Source organism: Colossoma macropomum, unplaced genomic scaffold (genome assembly GCF_904425465.1).
Source record: "Colossoma macropomum unplaced genomic scaffold, Colossoma_macropomum, whole genome shotgun sequence".
NCBI classification, from domain to species: Eukaryota; Metazoa; Chordata; class Actinopteri; order Characiformes; family Serrasalmidae; genus Colossoma; species Colossoma macropomum.
Window position 1 is genome coordinate 38,378,292 of NW_023494793.1, and position 20,149 is coordinate 38,398,440.

Consider the following 20,149-nt stretch of genomic DNA (forward strand, 5'->3'; position numbering starts at 1 on the left):
TTGACAGGGCGCTGCATTTTTATAATCACAAACAATGTGAAACCAGATTTGTTAAAAAATAATAAAATGAATTAGTACTCAAATTTGAGCCACGCTTGAATTGCATCCATATCTCTATTTATTTGTAGTTTTCGCTAAAAGTTAAACAGGAAAGCCTGATAACCAAGTAGCCTAAACAAAAGTGTCCGTCCAGAGGAAGGGTCCAGTTTATTCAAACAGTAGTGCAATGAAAATCTTCACAGACATTGAATCATTATTATTCAATTATGACTATTAGAGTGTCATTATTAACTTTAATAACAGAATTTGTTGTTGTATGCAAACATTGTTAACGTTTCAAAACATACCATTCCCTCAGCAACCCATCCAGCCCATATATGAAAACGATCAGCTTGTTTTGAATTCACTGTTTCTGTGAAAACCAGCTTATTTACGTTCATCCACCTGCTCAGCCTACAGCAGTTTAGCCCCGCCCATTTCTGGTGAAGTTATAATGAGTGTTTCACTCCAGACTGCTTTTTGAACGAGGTTCAACACAGGACAGCCAATCAGAACAGAGGTCGTTTACATATATCAGGCCTACAGGCACAGTAACAACTACAGCCTGTTTAATTCTAAAAGATAAAGTGTGTAGGATATGAGCTCTTTTAAAAAGAACTTTTATAACACATTTAATGACACGTTTAATATTTAATAATATTAAATATAACATTTAATAATAAATAACATTTTAAAAACATACTGTAATGTTTTTAACCCCTGATGTTCACATCAACCTCCAGTAGGGGGCAGTGCCTGAGTTTGCAGTGCTCGTATGGAAGAAGAAGAGCTGTAAAAGCCGTTGCAGTGTTTTTTACTGTGTAAACACAAAGGTGGACCCTGAAACGGTTACAGATTAGTCTGGTTTTATCTGATATTGGACTTTTACCGACGGTTTACCTTTTGTTTCTACGGCTTGTGTGCTCAGCGGTTTATTTTGGACTTGTTAAATTCCCGAACCCGACATGGTGAGTATGTGTCTGTGGAGTTCGCTGGGTTCGGTGGACTGAGGCAGCGCCCTCGCACACAGGCCACAGACCAATACATACACAGAATTACAAACAGAACACGATTCCGGAGCTTCACCAAGTCCGTCGTGTTGTCTTGTCACACTGTTCTTGCTGAACACCTGATCAGTAGCCTTAAATGTCGTTTGTATTGCTCTGTCACTTGGCTGTCTCCGAGTTTTTATAGCTTGATGTGCGTCTGAGGGCTGTAACGATACACATTTTCAGGTCCGATACGATTTTCGATTTTGAGGTAAAGATTCAGTTCAACTTTCGATATCCTCTGTCTTGAAAGTGTCTTGATTCTGCTGAGTTCCTAATCTATATAGTGCACAGATTGGTTTGGCTCAGATGTGCCTGCCATGCTTACAAAATAAGCCCCCAAAATTACAACACCTAGAATTTGTATGCAGTTAGATAAGAAGCCGAGTTCTCTGAAGTTAATCGTTCTGTAGTTAGTTCATGCACGTATATACGGAGGTTAAAAAAATAATGAATTTGAGCGAACGTTTTGCAGTTCGTACGCACGTTTTCCTTTATTCATGGTCACAATTTCTTAAATCGTTCCCATCGTTTTCTTTTAAACGTGCGCACGTTTTCTTTACTTCGTGGGTACGTTTTTGTTTATTCGTGATCGCGATTTTCTAATTTGTTCTCTCGTTTTCTTTTAATCGTTGTCATGCTTTATTTTTAACTGCACGCACGTTTATTTTTTTAAATCGTGCGCAAAATCAGTGTAGTAGATACAGGTCATGGTTTTTGTCTGGTGCAGAAGTAAATAACAGCTCCTTGAGACTGTCTGATGGGTTTTGATGAGTTAGATTGATGAGATGATGAACAGAGATGCTCATCAGGTCTGATTTTGATTTAGGGGGTTATGAGGAAACTGCAGCTCCTCTTCACAACAAACGGCCCTCAGATTCATCAGTGCAGCCGCAGTTTGGTGGTGAAATGAAGGAAGACAATAAACTACAACCACAATCTTCACTAAACTGCACTTTCTAATGATTCTATTTAACAGAGATAAAGAAGCAGCGCGGCTGCTTAGCGCTGTTTCTGCTCCCACGACAAGCTGCGGTGTTAGAGATCATCACACAATTACAGGAGGAAATGATTAGTGTCAACGTTTCAACAAACTCAAATTAAACACACACAGAAACATTCATGTGGGATGAGGTCAAATGGCGAGTGAGTTTAACAGATCTTTAAATTAGATGTAGATATATTAATGTGAGGATGTTGAAACGCTGATCATTTCGTCCTGTAATTGTGTGATGGTCCCTAACACCGCAGCTTGAGCGGGAGCAGAAACACCGTGGGCAGTTCACTGTGAAGAGGAGCTGCAGTTTCCTCATAACCCCCCAAATCAAAATCAGACCTGATGAGCACCTCTGTCCATTATCTTATCAATCTAACTCATCAAAACCCGTCAGACGGTCTCAGGGAGCTGTTATCAAAACACAAACAATGTGCGTTCAGTTAAAAATAAAACATGACCACGGTTAAAAGAAAACGAGAGAACGGACCAGAAAATCGTGATCACGAATAAAAAAAAACGAACCCGCGAAGTAAAGAAAATGAGGGAACGATTTAAGAAATTGTGACCACGAATAAGAGAAAACGTGCGTACAAACTGCAAAACGTTCCCTCGTATTATTATTATTATTTTTTTTTACCTCCGTCCCCTCCAGGGCTCCATATGTATAAGGAATTCCAGGTCTTAGTGGTTTTTCTCTATGGGAAAATGAGGGCATAAAGGGCGGAAGTATAAAAAATGGTGTTGTTTGTCTTTGAAAATCGCTGCTATATCACAGTGTAGTAAATAAAATTGTCCCATACCTTATTCATTTTGTCCCATTTACGTCCCCTTAGGACTAAGCAGTTCTCTATGTGATAAATGAATGGTGTTTTCGCTGCTGCCGTAATCGCTGCTCTTGTGTCGTATGGTCAACAAAAATGTTCAAAACCCCATATTTTTGCTGTATATTACTGGAGCCCTTTGACTTAAAAGGCCATTTAGCAGTTAAAATGAGAATAATGCTTTGTGCGTGCTACATGCAGGTTAACACATTCGTGATGTCACCAAAATATCTTGTGCAAACCAGTAAGTTTTGTTTAATGTTGTGGTTAATTGAATGTAAACAATGTAGTGGTTATTTGGCAGTAGTAACCTTCTTTTGAATGCCACTATTGTACAATGCTGTGAGAAAGTATTTGCCTCCACTTGATTTCTTTAGTTTCTGCCAATTCATCACATCTATATGTTTCAGATTACCCAACTAATTTTATTACAAAATAAAGACATTCCATTTATTGAAGATAAAGATAAAGATTTATTCAAAACCTACATCACTCATGTGAAAGAGTGATTGCCCCCCCTTCCCCCCCAAAGCTAATAACTGGTTGTGCCACCCTTGTTAGTAACAGTTGTGGAGTCAAATGTGTGTGGTAACTTGCGATCTTTGATTTTCTTTGATCTTCCTTGATCTATCTATCTGTCTGTCTATCTATCAATCTATCAATCAGAATTATTTGGTAATTTAGTTATTCATAATCCTAATAATCGTTTATTCTTTTAAATAATCGATAGATTATTCGACTATCAAATTAGTCATTTGTCGCAGCCCTAACTATCACCATCAGGTTTGACTGTTGGTATGATGTTCTTGTGGTGGAATGCGGTGTTAGTTTTACGCCTGATGTAAGGGAACCTCTGTCTTCCATCAGTCCACAGAATATTATCCGAAAGTCTTGGGGGTCATCTAGATGTTTTTTGGCAAATGCAAGACGAGCCTTTGTGTTCTTTTTTGGTCAGCAGTGCTTTGTGCCTTGCAACTCTCGCATGTTTGCCATTTTTGCCCAGTGTCTTTCTTATTGTGGAATCGATTACATTGAGACAACTGAGACAGGTGAGGCCTGCAGTTCATTAGAAGTTCATCTGGGTTCTTTTGTGACCTCCTAGATGAGTTGTCAGTGAACTCAAGAATGTTAATTCTTCTTGTTCCTTTTGATGATGCTTTGGCAATACTGTAACTGAATATGGTCATGCCAATAAAGCTTATTGAATTGAATTGAATTTTATATATATATATATATATATATATATATATATATATATATATATAATGTCGCTGTTGTCGGAAGAAAACCTCGTATTTCCAAAATAGTAACTATACAAGAGAAGGAAAAAACCTACTTTAATTTTAATGTGAGTCAATGGAACCAGACTTTTTTCCAAGTCATTTTGGGCGGTTTCTTTTGGTCTATTACTCATAAAATTAAAATACAATGTAAAGGGTAATGGGTATTCTCAAATTATGTCAAAAACTGAAAAAAATGGAGATACGAGGTTTTCTTCCGACAACAGCGATAGATATATATATATATATATATATATATATATATATATATATATATATATACATACATACATACATACATACATACATACATACGTAGTTATATTTCTCAGTTATTCTTACTTTGTTCCTTTTTGTTTTGCTCATTCCCCACTAGGAGAGGGAGAATCCAGCTTTCAGTCAACCAGACAATGAGGGCAGCATAAACCGGAACGCTCCACTGTATTGCATTTGTCGCAAACCAGACATCAACTGCTTCATGATGTGAGACTTTATTTGCATTTCAACTGAACAGAAACTGACTTGTTAAAGTGTAACAGGTAACATAAATGATGGCGCTAACGCACTATAAACTCATTTGCTCTTTTTGTACAGAGGTTGTGACAACTGCAATGAGTGGTTTCATGGTGACTGCATTAAGATTTCAGAGAAGACAGCAAAAACAATCAGGGTTTGGTACTGTGAACGCTGCCGCAGTGAGTGTCTAGTATTAGATCTTTTATTTCATACTTACCCCTTGTGCAGTTAAAATAAGTCATTTGCTTAGCTTTCATAATCTCCTGTTCCAGGTAAAGACGATTCTTTGGAGGTCAAGTTTCGTCCCAAGAAAAGCAGAGAGAAAGATGCAGATGCAGAAGGAGTGGATTCACAAGCTGACACTGACACACCCGATTTTAAGACTGGCCGGCGTGGATCACGGGTAAACTAACTGTACAAAAACTGCCTGAAGGAATGATCTCTACAGTTTTCACCTTTACCCTAACATAGTAATTCAGTTTTGCACCGAAGCTTTGAGACTAATATAATAGTTTTTGCATGGTTTTCTTCCACTGCACATTGAAAAATAATGGGATCCAGTGGTTCTAGTTCATTTCCCACCTTCTTGAGAGACAAAACCATCAGGAAAAAAACATGATTAACGATTTTATTGTCTTTGGTCATTTTATTCTAATGCCTAGTTTGGCTAATTATCTACTATGCTTGCTAGTTGTACTAGCACTGCGCTCACACACACAAATCTACATTTACACAGAATCATGTGTAGAATCAAGCAAAGCTTACATTTTTCTCTGACAAGACAAAAAATGAGCATCTGTGGCATAGCATAAATGCTAATAGCATTAGCTTCCTTGCTTACCATAGCAAAATCTCTACAAAGTAACAACTCTAAAAAGATAGCAAGTAACATATCAACACACCATCCTAATTTACGTTCTACTGCACCTATTGGTAATGTAATAGTTCTTGGTATCCTAATCTTCACCTGGAACAGTTAAAGAATTTGATAAACTTCATGCCGCAGCTGTTTTTTAAACATTGCGCCACTTTAGTTGAAAATATGAACATACGTCATCTAGAAGATGAAGTATATTTAAACCCTTTATTTCGTCAAGCATGTAGTTGGTTTCAGCTGGTACCGTGGTGTTTTCGCACATGATCAGACTGAGAAATCTGAAAGAAATCAGAGTAAGAGTTCACATGCACTGAGAAATCGGATTTAGAAATTGAGCTAAAATCCAGTTCTCTTAATTGGATTTTTTAATTTCTAGACATTAGTCCGATCTAAGAAATCGGAGTATGTTGTTTACGTGACCATTTGAATAATCAGATAACTGCAGAAATCCAATTATGATCGGATTATTGACTGCATGTAAACACGCTCATTGTCTATTACTACCAATGGCCAATGGAAAAAGCACAGTTCCATTTTTCTGGTGCCCAGGGCTCGAATACTGTGTGCAGTGGAAAAACACCCATAGACTTTGATTACTTTTAGCTTTATTCGCCTTTTGGCTCCAATGCAAAACACAAGAAGCAAACCCTTAATACTAATTATGAATGAAGACACCTATGGAGTAGCTGTGGTATTTAACATTTTGAGCAGGCACACTTGAGCTTATGTGTATTGAATGTGCCTGCAGGTGAAGCGGTCAGCACGTATGTGTGGGGAGTGTGAGGCCTGCAGGAGAACTGAGGACTGTGCTCAGTGTGATTTCTGCAAGGACATGAAAAAGTTTGGCGGCCCAAATAAGATCAGGCAGAAGTGTCGGCTACGGCAGTGTGAAGTCCGGGCCCGGGTGAGTGTGCCTCGCTGAATGTTGAACACACCTCAGTCTGACCTCAGTCATTTTCACACTTACTATGTGGTCACAAATAATGATGTCAGTTTCACTGTGCATCATTCATCACTTATTACATTAACCCTGAGCTCTTATACAGCATCATCTTTAATTTTTTTACGTTTCCATCACAGGAAAAATAACGTTTAACTGGTGTTCCGTCTGTATTGGAAACCAGCTCTGATTAGAATAGAACAGAAAACCCCATTGGTGGAAATTTGTCTTATTTTACTGTAAACTAAATGTATTTATTATAATTAAAAATGTATTAATTTCAAGCAAGGTAAAGGTTAAAGAGGGTAAAGAGACAGCAGACAGCTTTTTACTGAAGACCTCATGGGTTTCAGCTTCTCATCTGCTTCAACTGTTCCACGGCCTTGGCTTAAACTTAGAGGAGATCATGGCTTTGCTGTTGCTGCGCCCAGACTTTGGAACAGCTTTCCTGTCATCAGACAGACAATCCTTGGTGGCTGTTTTTAAATCCAAGCACAGAACACATTTCTATCAACTGTGTTTTAGTAACATTTGACTGGTTTTTGCTGGTTGAGTGGTTGATTGTGTGTGGTGTTAGTGTTAATGTGTTTTTATGTGTAAAAATGATTTAATCAATTGTAAAGCAGGTTTTAAATGTACTTTATAAATAAAACTTATTTACTTACTTACTATGGCTACTGCTGGTTGGTATAGTGTAGTGGGTAACACCTCTGCCTTCTATGCTGTAGACCAGGGTTCAATCCCCTGACTGGGCAAGCACTCTACGCTATACCAATAAGAGTCCTTGGGCAAGACTCCTAACACTACCTTCGCCTACCTGTGTAAAATGATCACATTGTAAGTCGCTCTGGAGAAGAGCGTCTGCCAAGTCCATAAATGTAAATGTACTGCTGCGGTGTTCTTGCAGTTCACCCAAATGTCTCTTTTTAATTAGTCAGTGTTAGAGACTTTGTTTAGATTTATTTGAATGTGAGCTGAAATATTGTGTTTGTTTGTGCTGCAGAAAATGCTGCGGGTGAAGGATGAGGAGTACTCTGCGTCTAAAAGCCCACACATGGCCCAGAGAGACTGCCCTCTATCGGATGAGTTCAGTGAGGATGAGCTGGAGCTTTATGAGCAGTACCGTGCTGGCAGATACGGAGACCATGTACGCACACACTCCCACAACACTGTATAGATTAACTCATCACTTTAGGCACAACGCTGTGCCTTTAAAGGCTTAATACTTGTTTTTTACACTTAATCTTTACTTCAGAATTCTTACACTTATGAATTACCATGTCTGCAGCAACATTTACAGTACACTACTAGCTGTGATATTCTATACAGAATTACAGCCTTATGCTGTGTTTATATGTTGGAGTTGAATGAACGTTCCATGCCTTGTAGTACCACACAACCAACAGTGGCTTTGCAGCCATGGAAAAGTTGCCATGGTGACAGCTGGGGGGATAATAATGAGATGTTGGGCACCTGTGACCCTCAAAAAAAAACATTATTCAGTTCTATTGGGAAAAACTCTTAAAAGAATGTTCTGCTGACCGCTCTAGTTCACTGCAGTCGATGCTGGTAGCGGTGGATTTTTGTTGCTGCTGTTTTTTTGGAAAGCAATGAAATATCTGGCTTGCCATCGACTTTTGTATGTGAGCTAACAGGCAGAACTGCAGTTCCATATAGATCTTGTCTAAGGGTTGTCAGACATGGAGTGTGTGTGTCTTCTATTAGAGCTGGAACAGTGATGATGATGATGGTACGTGCCTTGACCCTGCCATGCGGAAGAGAGCCGTGAAAGTCAAACATGTGAAGAGGAGGGAGAAGCGATCTGAGAAAAAGGTTAATTACCTACACAAATTTAGACACCGTCAAAGTCGAGCAGCCTGTATGCATGTCAGCACAAAGAGGTGAGTTTAGACACCATAGATAGCATAGAATAGTGCTTGTTAACTGACAAAAGAAACTGCTGAAAGGTCATTTAAAACTGTAATTACAAACAATGTAACTACTTTTTGTAAAAACTACAAATGCTATTGTTAATAACAAACGAAAGCAATTACTGTCATGAGGAAATGTTTTTTTTGAAAAATCTAATTTACACAATTTTCCATGTACCTCAAATGTAGACATGTTTGGTGTCCAAATTTTGCTGCTTTCGTTTAGAAGCTACGTGGCTGATAACGCTGTTATCAAGCACTGGAATTCTATGAACACCCAAAAAACGCCATGCAGGCCTGTGGATGCTGTTTCTGTTATGTTCCAGATTTCTGTTGTTTCTGTTAATGAATAACTTTAGTCTTATTTTTTAACTGAATATATATGTTAAGTAAAAGTAACAACATAAATTTCTAATATAATCTAGTGTCCATATGCCTGCGTGATGGTTGTGAAGGGAAGGGCAGTCAGATTCTGTGGGGGAGAATTTGACACGACACCTGTTGTCTAAAATGGCTGCTCATTTCGTTCAGCTACTCTGTGAAGTTTTGTTCATTTTTATAGTTAATAGTAAATCATATTGTTACATTGAAGTCTGAGTGGCGGACGAAGACCTGGATGGGGTTTAAGCTGCTCAAGACAAGTTTTGGAGATGTATTTACTGAGAAGATTTTGGTGTCTATTGAGTTCTAGTATTTGTTAGCAACGTTAGCCTCGTAGCTCCCGTACTAAATTGAAGTAGCAAAATGTGAACACCAAGCATGTAATAACATGCCTCAGCCTTCATTCGCTGTTAGCCACATTTGTTTGGCCTAATGTCTGCCTGCTCCTCTTCCATAACTTATCAAAGTTTAATTTCATTCTGTATCTTCTATCAGAAAGAGGAGAATAAGCCCCGTAAGCACAAACCGAAGCAGAAGCACCGGGACAAGGTGAGGCACAGTGAGCGGACTGAGACTCGAGACAGTGGGGGGAGCAGACAGTGCCTCGGGCCGAGCTGTGTGGAAGCGGCACGTCCCAACTCCAAATACTGCTCTGATGACTGTGGCATGAAGCTTGCAGCCAAGTAAGGCTCATCATTATAAATGTGCAATGCATAGTAATCAGTATGTATACATGTGTATTCTTAGTAATATGTGCATTGTAACACTGACATAAAAACCAACTTAAGATTCATTTTCATCTCTCCATGACCCATCAGTCGGATCTATGAGATCCTCCCTCAGCGTATCCAACAGTGGCAGCAGAGCCCCTGTATTGCTGAGGAACAGGGCAAGAAGCTTCTGGAACGCATCCGGCGTGAGCAACAGTCGGCCCGCCTAAGGCTCACTGAGATGGAGAAGCGTTTTCATGAGTTGGAAGGCATCATCGCTAAGGCCAAACAGCAAGTTGTAGATCATGATGAAGAGGTCAGAGAGCATCATGATGTCAACCATAACCAATTGCTGGTTTATAGTCCTGTCTGAAGTAATAGCACGTTGACAGGAGCCATGTTTGGTTGGTAGAGGAAGTCCTAGTGTAGGATCTGTAAAAGCATTTTTCTGAGTGTTGACTCTTGGCCCCTGCAGGTAAATGAGGGAGATGATGATACGGACCTTCAAATTTTCTGCGTCTCCTGCAGTCATCCAGTCAACCCCAAGGTGGCGCTGCGTCATATGGAGAGATGCTATGCCAAGGTGAACTGAACTGTTCCTGGTCATTCCTAACTGTGCTGTATATAATACGTTACATATGAAGACTTGTATACCTCTCTTTCAAACTCTTGCAATAGTAACTTGACTTCTTGACTTATTCTCATTGTAAATCCCTTTGTCTGTTTTTTTAACAGTATGAGAGTCAGACATCATTTGGTTCTATGTATCCCACACGCATAGAAGGGTAAGTGAACATGAACAGCTTGGTATCAGTTCAGTTCAGGTGAAGGTGTGTCCAGAGAAATCCTAGTCACACAAAGTCAAGGAGTTAGTGCTCTCCTGCAAGCGTGTTTAGCCGCTCAGCAACATGTGGCGAGAAGCACTGGTAGGCAAGGAAGTGAATTTTATGTAAGAATGGTTGTTTTATGTGACTTGTTTCTGGATTGTAAATTTTTAAGATTTTAACCACCTTCATTTATGCTTGGTAATCAAATGTGTCTCTGTTTGGTTGGATTGCTGCATGGCACTTCAAACCTGTTTTAAATGCATCTTGGGCAAATTTACACCTGCATTTTTATGTGGATAATCTCTATCCAGGTGTAATCCTGATGCTTGAGGTGCATGAAACAATCAGATGTAAACGGGGTCTAAGGCCTTGTTCAGATATGCAACCCAAATCCGATTTTTCGGCATATCTGATTTGAGCAGGACAGATTTTATACAGTCTGAATGGCAAAAAGCCACATTAAATTTGACCGTTTCCCATCAGAGCCACAGATTTTCACATTTAACATTTGGGTTGCCGACCCCTGGCCTAAACTAACATCCTGTTCTGTTCATACTGTAGTTAATAAAAAGTGAAACACTGCCGTGAAATATAGAGTGATCTGTAGTCTGTTAGCTAGTTATCGTCATTAAGTTTGCTAAGTTTTGCCACTGTCTGGTCAGCATATGCACACATACATCATTACTACTGCAGCCAGTGTGGATATGCGAGCAAATGCGACTGACCATACAAATTAGATTGGTCACTTGTAATTTGAAACCTCAACAGTCCGTCTAAAAACACAGGTACAAAAACCAAGTCTGATTTGGCCTGCAGTGTGAACAAAGCCTAAGACAGTGGTTTTTACTTGTTTATGTCAGTAATATAAAATAAACCCTTTGTGTTTCACTTTATTTTTGCAGTGCAACAAGGCTGTTCTGTGACGTTTACAATCCTCAAAGCAAAACATACTGTAAGAGGCTTCAGGTTCTCTGTCCCGAACACTCTCGAGATCCAAAGGTGAGTTTGTCGTGTGGATTATCTGCTCAATTGATCAACAAAGCACTATTATTAACGAACATTTTTCTTTGATTATTACCGTACTAATAGAGCCTTATTGTTGATCTGTGGTTTTGCAGGTTCCAGCAGATGAGGTGTGTGGCTGCCCTCTGGTTCGTGATGTCTTTGAGCCCACAGGGGAGTACTGCAGAGTGTCCAAGCGCAAATGCAACAAACACTATTGCTGGGAGAAGCTCCGCAGAGCAGAGGTGGATCTGGAGAGAGTCCGAGTGGTTAGTGTGCTCCAAAGTCATCTTAAATTCTCATCATGAACTAATGTTTCAAATTTAGAATGTTTTCAATGATAGAAAATCAAGTTTTTTTCCAGATACATATGTAAAATGATTCTAATGTGATGCTAGTTCTGTGCAACTCTGTGACTTTATTCATTTATTTAATACCATGTTTCCCATGATGTATCTGTCTCCTAGTGGTACAAGTTGGACGAGTTGTTTGAACAGGAGCGAAACGTCCGCACTGCAATGACTAATCGTGCTGGCCTGCTGGCTCTCATGCTGCATCAGACCATTCAACATGACCCACATGCCACAGATCTGCGCTCCGGCAAGGACAGATAGCCACTGAGGTCTGCTTTACCTTTTCATAGGTGCTAATGTAACATCAGTAAATGTTTAAAAATAATATCTGTAACAGTAAGAAATAAAAAAAAAATAAAACTGCACAGAAAATTCTGTATCTTTTAAAAAATTCTGGAAAGTTTTAAACTCTTGAGATGTTAAACTTTTAACCTAACGCAAGGAGAAGCAGCCACTAAGATCTCTTTTGTCTTTCATTCTAATGTTTCATTAAAAGGTGGCCGAGCAACACAAGTAACAGTAGTTTTCCTTTAATTGCAAGTTCAATGATTAAAGTTTCTTATTTTATTCTAAGAGTGACAGTTTGGATTTACATGGATGTTCTTGTAAAGACTCATTAGAAATAGCCTACTGGCTTTGGAGGTGGTTCTTAATAGCACTATGGAGTTCTACATATATGAATTAATTCATCTCATGATATTTTTCTACCATTTTTAAATCGTAACTTTTTGAGATTAAAAATAAGGTCTTGTTTGGAGGAAGGAAGAAACAGCTATGCTAGCTCAGCTATATGATTACTGCTAGCTTAGCTATGTGACCACGAGCCAAGTAGCTGCAAGCACATTTGGTTCCATGAAATAAAGGTTTATCCTATGCTCTTCGCTGGTTGGGTGTTTTTTGTGTCCATCATGCTTTAAAATTCTTGTAATATACTCCGTATAGATTTTGTCATTGTTGTTGGAAAATTTTTGCACATCCTCGAAGAGATTTGTCTTTTCCAGTGCAGCCTTGGGCCTCATTCACCAACTCTTCTTAAGACAAAATTTCTTCTTAAAACCAGCTTACACAGTTTTTATGAAGATTCTGATATTAACCAATGTTTTCTAATTTGGGATTTGTACTACACACACTCAAGAGCACAAAGGTGTGAACAGTTCTGTGGTTTAAGAACACGTCACGAATCTGACGTAAACTTTTTGACGAAAGACTTCTTAGGACTTTTCTCAAGAACAAATTTAAGAAAACGTGGGAGGATATTGGCAAATGAGGCCCATTGATTGCGTTTCATTCAGAAGTACTAATTCTTGTGCACTACTTTCTCTGAAAGCTCCATTGTCCCCAGTGAAATTGTACACAGGGTGCTTTGAACAGATAAGCAGAGAAAACAATGCTAATGGTGCCACTTTGAGTTTCATTTACAATTAACTGTACGTTTGTCTTGGTAGTTGACCAATTCTGTATAAGTACTTTTTGAATGTATGACGTGTGTCATCAAAATTAAATTCATTTCACTTTGTTTGACGTGTATGTGTGTTTAATAAACTTGCCAAAAGTTGTATTGCTAGCCAACAGTAAAATGTTAAAAGCTGCACTGCATTTACTAAAAACAGCCATTACAAAGACATTATGGCCCAATCCCATTTCTTCTCTTTACTCCTACCCCTTGTTTTTGAGTGTCACCCTAACCCCTTGGAACTGAGTTATAAGGGATGGTGGCTGAAATCTTCCCCTACTGTAATTTTTTTTCTTATTTGTGGGTTTCTTTGGTCTCTTGTTCAGCCATCTTGTCAGTTTTTCTTTTTTTCTCATAACACTCCGTTTGGATTGTGCCTCTGAAAAACCTCCGTTTGGAGGGCCATGTAGCCCTAACACTTCGCCCTACCCCTCTATCTCTACAAAAATGGGACACCCCACCCCTAAACATGAACTTGCAAAACAGAGGGCTATGGGCTAAGTGGTAGGGGCAAGGGGTGAAATGGGATTGGACCCGAGTGTTATTTAGTGATATGTGGTCTAAATGTTTTACTAAACAGTGTGTAACTAAAATAGTGGATGAAAGTGTTGATTGTAGACGTCATGCCTTTAGCTATGTTAAGCAGCACTTGCTGCTGGCACTTACTATAATTAAGAATAGCAACACTATAAAGTAGTTCTGGACTATATATTGTCCATACTGGCATACTGTAGTATTGAAACAGCTATGTCAGATTTTTAAGGCATTGCACATCTTTCACAAGTGCTCTTGGAATTTAAAAGTAATTAAACAGGAAGAGGTGAAGTGTGAACACAAGCCAGAGTCGAAATTCTAGTAGAACTGACACTGCAAATATACCTATACAATGCAATATATATATAATCAAATACTGTAATACAGCTGGAAAATAGAATGGCATTTAGCACAACAGCACCCAGCACTGCCGCAAATCTGCTTGGGAACAGTGTCTACTCTTTCTTTTCTTCCTTTCTTTTTATTATTTATATATATATAACAGAATATATATATATAGCAAGAGGATAGTGGGCTGATGGCAAAGCTGGTGGTCCGTTGGCGTTTTGCTCATTGTTTTCTGCGTGGCCCACCGGAGTATTATGGCTCATTTTCCACTCACAGTCCAATTTACTTGTTTTTCCTTCCTTCCTTTCTTTAGTTATACTTTGTAAATTAGTTGAGTAAATAATTTTAATCTAGCACAGTGTCAGCTACAATGTTTTCAATAAAATCATTTTTTATCAGTCCTAGTCATTTTTTTCCTCTCTGTTGTTTGTAATATTCGTCTTAGTTTGTTTTCCAAAGTAAAAGTCTTTGTGCATTTAAAATCAGTTTGAGGAGATTAAAAACTAGTTAGAGCTTGTATTCAGGACAGTAATCTGGGTGGTCCTATGGTCGACCAGCAGTGGGTGCCAACCTTATCAGGCCAGTGGACTGATATATGCTCGCTGTCTGGGAAGACTGTCAAGAAAATAAATAAAAGGAAATTACAATACTTAAAACTACGACGGCGTTTAGGGCCACTGTTAATAAAAATAAAAACAATAGACTTCGACAAAAAAGTCGTAATATTTCCAGAATAAAGTCGTAATATTCAGAGGATAAATAAAGTGGGCTAACTGTAGGGGGGCTGCCATAATGCGTTGGGGTCTCGGTTGCTGTACTGGCGCCGGAGTTCCACTCACTCTTGTCTCTTTGTGGATCAATGATTTTGATTATCAATCTCACGGTCTGTGACACTACATGCCCTCTTTGAATGGCACGGAGATGTAACCACTAATTCTACGACCTTTTTCTCAAAGAAGTATGACTTTTTTCTCAAAATATTACATTTTTTCTCTAAATAGTACGACTTTTTTTCTCGAAATAGTATGACGTTTGTTTCTCGAAATAGTACGACTTTTGTTTCTCGAAATATTACGACTTTTTTCTCGAAATATTACTTTTTTCTCGAAATAGTACGACTTTATTCTCGAAGTCTACTATTTGAATTTTTATTAACTGTGGCCCTAAAACGCCTTCGTATAAAACAGAGATGGGAAAGAAAGAAAACAACAAAACATGCACACATCTGAAAGGCAGTATCGGTCTGTTTCTGCCCGTCCGGACTCTGAAAGAATTGTGCAGTGTCCGTTCAGTTCTCTTAGTTAGGGCTCCTTTATTCGAACACGCCGCTTTGGAGCCGCGGGAGAAAATGGCTGCTGCGGTTGGTTGTTCTACACAGTGCAGACGCTGCCACGACTTGTTTAGTGAAGTCTGAGAGGTGCAGTCAATGACCCGTTTCGGTTTGAACTGAAAGTGTTGACGTGAGAAGGTGTCCGATTATGTGGCCCACAGTCGTTTATAGGCCGGTTATCACCCAATCCACGCTAAAGATTTAAGATACATGTAGATGACCCGAGTTTTCGCACCATTGAGCAAAGTTTGCGAAGTTTAACGTGCAGCTATCAGAGACGCCGTATTATCACGAAAGGGGAGGGACGAGTGTCCAAAGACACGGTCATTTTAGAGATCTTGTGCTTTGGTTACACGTTGGAACAGACCAGGGATGTCGAACCCAACCACTAAAAGGGCCGTGTTAAAAATCTCAACAAATCTGTGGGCCAGAGAGCGACTGCGTTTTGATTTCATTTTTAATTTACATTTTGATGCGACCCGAACTGACCATTATTTATTCAAAATATGCCAAAACAAACATAGGCAACTGTAGCAGACCTTGAAATATTCCATGCATACTTGACCTATTCAAAAATAACACCTGCCATCTTTTCTTTTTGTGGTGTAACCGCTGTTGGGGGAGTGGAGTCGGGGCACACATTACGTAGCAGTGCATGCTGGGGGTTGTAGTGCATCTTGTTGTGAAACAGGCTAATGTTAATGGAAAATAATAACAATACCCCGCGACCCAGAAGGATAAGCGGTTTAGATGATGGATGGATGAATAACAATACCCCGCGATCCAGAATGATAAGCGGCTTAGAAAATGTGTGTATGTGTGTGTGTGTGTGTGTGGAAATGAGTAATTGAGTTCCACAGTTTAGAAGCATAACAACTGAACGAGTCTCCATATTTTCTGTATTTTACAGAAGGTATTAGTAGAAGGTCAGTATCTGCAGATCTTAGACATAAACAGACAGACACTCTGTGATGTATCAGGTGCTTTGAGGTCATGTAGAGCCTTAAAAACTAGCAGCAGAACTTTAAAATCTATCCTGAACGATACAAGTAGCCAGGGCAGTTCTTTTAAAACAGCAGTGATATGATCTCTGTGTCATTGTTATTAATAATAATAATAATAATAATCATCATCATCATCATCATTTTGCAAGCTGGATAGGATTGTGTCATGAGCCTGACTTGGCCCATGGGCCTTGTGTTTGGCACATGGGGAATAGACTGTCCTGTACAGACAAAGCCTGCTGTTTATATGGTCACACTATACGAAAACGCTGTGCTACGTGAAACGCAGCCCGGCAGACAATTTCCAATAAAGCTGTTTTCATTCAAAACAACATACTTCGAGTCCTGAGCAAAAACACTGGGGCTGCATCCAAAACCACACACTGCCGTACTACATAGTGTTAAAAATAGTACACGGCCAATTGTAGTCCATTCATTAGTGTAATATGTGTAGTGCAGTAGTCCGTGGTTTTGGCTGCAGCTTAGCTGAATCTCAAATGGCTCTCTGCTCTCTACATAGTGGAATCAAAACTGTGCCTCCTTCTGCACGCAAACAGTACCTAATATGCCTAATAAATGGTCATTTGGGATTCAGCTGTGTGTGTACAACATACTGGACAGTGCGCTGCTTGGCATAGAAGCCAGAACTTACAGCGCATTATAGGAAGGAGGGCCGTGTGAGAGTTACGAAACTTAATTAAAAAAACACTGTAATCCCTGCTAAAAACATAGAAACCATTAAGTGTTTCTGTTGGTTGCTGATGGTTTTGTAATGTGTTTTGGCTTTTTAAAAGGGTTGATATCACTGTGTAAAGCCTATCTGCCATACGTAAGGCCCACGGGCCAGATCTGGCCCTCAAAATGCTAGCCCATTTCACAGTGAGCTGCACTACAATCCCCAGCATGCACTGCAATGTAATTTGCGCTGACATCCCCCCCTCCCTCAACAACAATCTGTGGGACAGCAGTTTTCTACCCAATTCCACACATCATATCCCCAAGCACACTAGCTGCGTTTCAGCTGCAGTTCATCCAACATGAACACTGTGAACACTCAGCTGTTGATGTTTTGGTGTATTAACATATAAAAGCTCTCTGGCCCACAGATTTGTTGAGATTTTTTAATAAGGCCCTTTTAGTGGTTGAGTTTGATACCTCTGGTGTAAAGGATCCTAATGGTTTAACAGGTGACCAATGGCTGATTCTAAATGCATTTGATGGTTTCCTAGTGGGATCTAAAGTTGTTCTACAGGAAACTTCCTCTAAACCTTTTTCAGCTGGGGCCACGTCTATACTCACAATTCTATTTAAACAGGGTAAAGTCAGCATTTACTAGCTTTGGCACTGCAAGGGTCGACTTTCTGCCTTTGTTTATGCGTGTTCATCTGTGCTGATCTGTGATTATTGATTGTGCGGTTTTAGTTGCGACTTTGAGAAAACAGTTTGTGAGATCTGCTCAAACTGTGAGACAAAGCAACCAAAATTCCTGACATGTCAGAAACCCGTCTGATTGTCCATCTGCTCAATCTGACCTCGATTGGGCCGTTAATCGGACAGAGGCGTATACCCTGTAATGACGGTCACCCTTCTGGTCACCCCAGTTATGGAAAGTGAATCAGTCAGCCATCCTCAGTAAAGCATCAGTTATGCTTTGTGGTGTAAATCTGCCTTCAGGGTCGTTACCAATCAGTTATAAGAATGCGATGATGCTACATTAATAATTAGTGTATCTTGCTGTGATTGGCTAATTTGCTGTGCAGATGGGTGAGTAAATGTGCGCTGGGTCCTTCAGCAGTGCTGCTTCGTGAGCTACATTAGCTACTATTTTTTTTTTATATTTTATTTTCAAATTTTAACACATTTAAACAATACAACACAAAAAAGACATAAACCCATCAATACAGACCCACCATCCCCGAGCATAGCCCAAACACCCATTAATTATTAAACAAAAAAAAACAAGAGTAGGGATAGAGAGAGAAGAAGAAAACAAAAAGTACATTCAAGGTCATTTTGGATGGTCCAAGAATGGACCCCAAACCAAGTTAAACTGTCTCTATGCTCCTGAGTCACCACTATGCAACCTCTCCATTGTAATAATATGAAGCATCTCTGATAACCAATGTTTAAAACATGGTGGAGAAGCTGATTTCCAGTTTAAAAGAATAACCACTTTAGCCGCAACCATACCAGCCATTAAGGCTTGTTGTTGAACATATGGAAAGGTGGACATTGAATCTGAGAATCAACTGATCGCAATGAGAGGGTCAGGATGTAAGTGTGTGCTAAGTATTTCAGAAAACCACTGAAAAACACTTAACCAGAAGTTCTGCACCAAAGACCAGAACAAGTGTCCTAAAGATCCTTTGTCTGTTTTGCGTTTATCGCAGACCGAAGACACAGAGGGCTATTAAGCTCATGCTCCCAGGCCTCCCTAAGATGGTTGGTGCTGGGGGGTGAAATGAAGATTGATACAAAGTGGGACACCAAATGTCTAGAAGATGGATCCAGACGAAACAATTGAAAAAGTGGATGGTCATCAGTTTTGACTGTAAAGTTTGGAATATTTTCTCTAACAAAATGCCTAAACTGTAGATACCGTAAAAATATAAATGAGAAAGACCACATTTTTCTTTGAGCTGCTCAAAAGAAACAAATCTCCCATCTACATAAAAGTCCCCAGTACTCTGTAATCCTTTGTCCTTCCACACAGAGAATGCCCCATCCAGCTGGGAAGGCTGAAATAAGTGGTTGTGTAAAAATGGAGCATAGATAGAAGTTGATGGAGCTTTAGTAAAACACTTAATCTGATTAAGAATGCTAAGCGAGCTCTGAAGTATAAAATTGTTGCCGACAACAGCCCTAGTAGTTTGGAAGAGAGGAAGAGAGGAACCTGGGAGAGACCTAGCCTTCAACTTAATCCATAATGGATTCAGCGATGCCTGGTCTAGAGATTCCCACTGCCTACAGCCCAGACATTAGCTACTATTTGATGGTTAGAGGAGTTAACTATGAAAATTTAGTCAGCCATCACTCTTAAAAAAAGATGGTTCTTCAATGGTTCTTTGGTAAAGAAAGTTGACCATGCAAACCCACTCTTTCCATGCTTAAATAGCTCACTGCATGGTGAAAGTGTTCTTCAGATTCATTGAGAAAGTGTTGTATAAGGCACGTGTTGTGGGTTCTCCTATACAGTGCTGGGCTTTCTGATCATTAGGCTCTTGTTTAACCTGTAGTGAGGGCAGCCTAAATGAATAACTAATACACTCTTAAGAAAGATGGTTCTTCAAGGGTTCTTTAGTAAAGAAAATGGTTCTACATAGAACCATGAACACTCAAAGAACCCCTTGCATGATTAATGAGTTTTTGCATCACAAAAGTGTTCTTCAGATTGATGGAGAATGTGCTGGAGATGGTTCTATATAGAACCTTTTTGAAAAGGGTTCTACATAGCACCCAAAAGGTTCGTCTATTGTTACGTTGTCAAGCTTGTAACGATAGAAGAACCCTTTTGGGTGCTATATAGAACCCTTTTCAAAAAGGTCCTACACTCTTTAAAAAGATGGTGCTTCAAGGGTTCTTTAATAAAGAAAATGGTTCTATATAGAACTTAAACACTCAAAGACCCTTTTGCATGCTTAAAGGGTTCTTTGTATGTTGAAAGGGTTCTTCAGACTGATGGAGAATGTGTTGTATATGGTTCTATATAGAACAGCTTTTTGAAAACGCTACTATATAGCACAAAAAAGGGTTCTGC

At 39.4% G+C, this 20,149-nt stretch overlaps 1 protein-coding gene across 1 annotated transcript; it reads left to right on the forward strand.

Annotated features, from left to right (window-relative positions):
* Nucleotides 1-803: 803 nt before the first annotated feature.
* Nucleotides 804-13,239, forward strand: cxxc1a (CXXC finger protein 1a). The gene is made up of 14 exons (XM_036579490.1): nt 804-1,007; nt 4,563-4,669; nt 4,781-4,881; nt 4,975-5,105; nt 6,328-6,483; nt 7,523-7,666; nt 8,245-8,352; nt 9,327-9,514; nt 9,650-9,857; nt 10,017-10,124; nt 10,277-10,326; nt 11,271-11,367; nt 11,487-11,639; nt 11,838-13,239. The coding sequence occupies exons 1-14, from the start codon at nt 1,005-1,007 to the stop codon at nt 11,982-11,984; spliced, it is 1,701 nt and encodes a 566-aa protein (XP_036435383.1). The 5' UTR covers nt 804-1,004; the 3' UTR covers nt 11,985-13,239.
* The last annotated feature ends 6,910 nt before the right edge of the window (nt 13,240-20,149 follow it).